The sequence below is a fragment of the Phytophthora cinnamomi genome (genome assembly GCF_018691715.1).
Source record: "Phytophthora cinnamomi strain GKB4 chromosome Unknown Contig18, whole genome shotgun sequence".
Classification (NCBI taxonomy): Eukaryota; Oomycota; class Peronosporomycetes; order Peronosporales; family Peronosporaceae; genus Phytophthora; species Phytophthora cinnamomi.
The window spans coordinates 282,331-285,194 of record NW_027150951.1 but is presented as its reverse complement, the minus strand read 5'-3'; the positions used below and the strand labels follow the sequence as shown (position 1 = coordinate 285,194).

The window sequence follows — 2,864 nt, the reverse complement described above, 5'->3', positions numbered from 1 at the left end:
ACAAAACCTTTTAGCTCAAGAGCAGCAACGCTGCTAAAGGAGAGGGAAAGCATCGTTTACAGCTCAATATTTCTGGATATAATGTTGGGGGTGTATCGAAAGCTAAAACCAGTGCACGTGCCTCAACATCAGCTTTGTATGGATGGCACATTGAAACTGTCGAGGATGTCATTTTAGGGCTTCGGGTACTCTTATCCAGCGTCCTGGACACTCACTCACCTGCCTACCGAGTCTTATCGTGCTTGCAACTACGTCCATGATCTCCATGTACTCCACGGATCATATAACTGCGAGTTTCGAGTCTCGCGGATCAGTTTCCGATTCTCGTCATACCAGCATCGTTCAATAGCTCACCCGGGTAGCCATGGTGAAGGGGAGATTCATCGTCAACCCGTTCACCGAGCTCGCCCTGACTGAGCAAGACCACGCACAGCTCAAGGAACTAGCGAACTCGCTCATCCTGGCCAACCTCGAGAAGTACACCAAGTACCAGGACGAGAAGAAGAAAGGAGTGGACACGCGACGCTGGAAGCTGTGCAAGCAGCGCCAAGGAATCAAAATGTACGTCGAGCGTCAAGGAACTGCCGCGGCGGGCGAGAACATCACCGGCAACGGCTTGCCACTGATTTGGGGCATTGGAAACAAGGAAGGCAAGCTCGACGACTTGATGTATGGCCTGGTGAGCCCCACGCTGGAGGCGATGCGCGTCAAGGCCTCGTACGTCGACGACTTCAGTGGAGCTGCTGTTCTTGACAGTATCGTTGAGCCATCCTTGGACGAGCCTTTCCAAGCTTTGATCGTGAAGTGGATGGAGGTCGATATCCCCTTCGCCTCGACGAACCTCGTCAAAAACCGCGACTACGTGTACATCGATGCCACCGGCTTCATTCGCTGGAGAGACGGCGAGCGCTTGGCGTATCACCTCATGCACTCGGTGAGCTTCCCGAAGACGCCCGATCTTCCCAACCGCATCCGCGGCAACATGTCCGCGGCTGCGTTCTGGCGCCAAGTTGGCCCAAATACGATGGAGCTCTTTGGCACTGCCGTCATGGACCCTGGTGGTGATATGATCAAGCGGATCGCAGTCCCCAACATGGCAGGAGTCTTCTTCTGCACGTTGAAGTACGCCTACTGCGGTCAGATGAAGAAGCTCGCCTTCATGCTGGACAAGAAGTACGCTGAATCGAAGCTGCACGGTGCTCCGAACCGTAAGAATATCTGCGTGACTTGCTCTTCCCCCATCAGCGGTAGGAGACTCGGTGACTTCGGCAAGAGCAATAGCACGTGCAAACTGTGCTTCGGCTTCGTATGCCACGCGTGCAAAATTGTCCGCAAATTGAGCTTCGTGGACCCAGATCTGTTGCTCTCGCAGCGCAAGGTAACGTTCTGCACTGCATGTATCAGCGAAGTGACAAGTATGAGCTCCATCGACGTCGCCCGCGCGCAGTTGCTGGCCACTGGAAAGGCTTTCAGGCCACCTTCGGGCTTTCAGTCCTCTGTATCGTCGGATGGTTTTAGTACGAACAGTATGGTGTCAGACTACTGAGGGTAGATATCATTCGAGGCGTCCATCTGCGTAGCAGACCCAACTAGACTTTTACTCTGTTACTACTACTTCATAAAGCTAGACGAGAAGAATTCAAGTACTTATGTATTTCTTGAAAAAATAAAAAAGAATACGAGCTTGAGGTTTGGTGGATCTGGTCAGCAATACTGTCAAGTAAACGCAAGATCGCCTTGGAGGAATGCAACTGCGTTTCCAGCTGATTACCAATTTCGTTCGCTTTACTCAACGCTAGTGACGTGTAGAATATTTGGTTAACGTTAGCTGTTGCTTGCGTGAAGGGGGACTTATGGATCTCCAGTCAATGCGATGGAAAGCCTATTCAGCCTGATCTTTCCTGTGAAGTTAGTCTTTGCTAGCTTGAAAAGAGACCAACTGGATGCAATGACGTGCCCGAGAAATCTGAGGACAGATGACAAACACACAATGCTGATCCTGCATCTAGCAAAGTATTGCCATGCCACGGGCGAGAAGCGATATCCCGAATCAATTGACAGGTTCACTTTCGGATTTGCATCGATCCACCAACTTTCACTGCGCCAACCGATCGTCGAACCCTACGGCCCCAAGCATGGTCAAAGGCCGATTCATCGTCAACCCGTTCTCGGAGTTGGCTCTGACCGAGAACGACCATGTTCAATTACAAGACCTCGCCAACTCGATCATCATGGCCAACCTCGACAAGTGGGCGACCTACAAGGCGGAGAAGCGGCAAGTGGACCCGTCCCGGTGGAAGCTGGTCAAGGAGCGCCAGAACATCCGCATGTACACGGAGCGATCGTCGGCCGGGAATTCTGGCGAGCTGATCACCGGCAATGGTCTTCCAATCATCCTGGCCGTCGGTACGCTGCAAGGCAAGCTGGACGACCTGATGCACGGTGGTATCAGCCCCACACTGGAGTCGATGCGAATTAAGGCTTCGTATGTCGAGGACTTCGACGGAGCAGCCGTGCTCGATACCATCGTGGAACCGTCCCTGGAAGACCCTTTCCAGACACTCGTCCTCAAATGGATGGAGGTCGATATCCCGTTCGCATCGACGAGTCTTGTCAAGAACCGCGACTACGTTTACCTGGAAGGCACGGGCCACGTGCAGGACCCCAACGGCGAGCGGCTCGGCTACCATGTCATGCATTCCGTCAACTTTCCGCAGACCCACGACCTACCGAACCACATCCGCGGCAACATCTCGGCGCTCGCCTTTTGGCAGCAGACCGGCCCCAACACGCTGGACATGTGGGGCACCACCGTGATGGACCCAGGCGGTGACATGATCCGCATGATCATCGTGCCGGCCATG

The 2,864-nt window shown here is 53.5% G+C and overlaps 1 protein-coding gene across 1 annotated transcript; it reads left to right on the top strand.

Moving 5' to 3' along the window:
• Positions 1 to 364: 364 nt before the first annotated feature.
• On the top strand, positions 365 to 1,546 carry IUM83_17937 (E3 ubiquitin ligase; the record flags this gene model as incomplete). The annotated part of the gene is made up of 1 exon (XM_067942907.1): positions 365 to 1,546. The coding sequence occupies one exon, from the start codon at positions 365 to 367 to the stop codon at positions 1,544 to 1,546; it is 1,182 nt and encodes a 393-aa protein (XP_067795966.1).
• Positions 1,547 to 2,864: the final 1,318 nt, after the last annotated feature.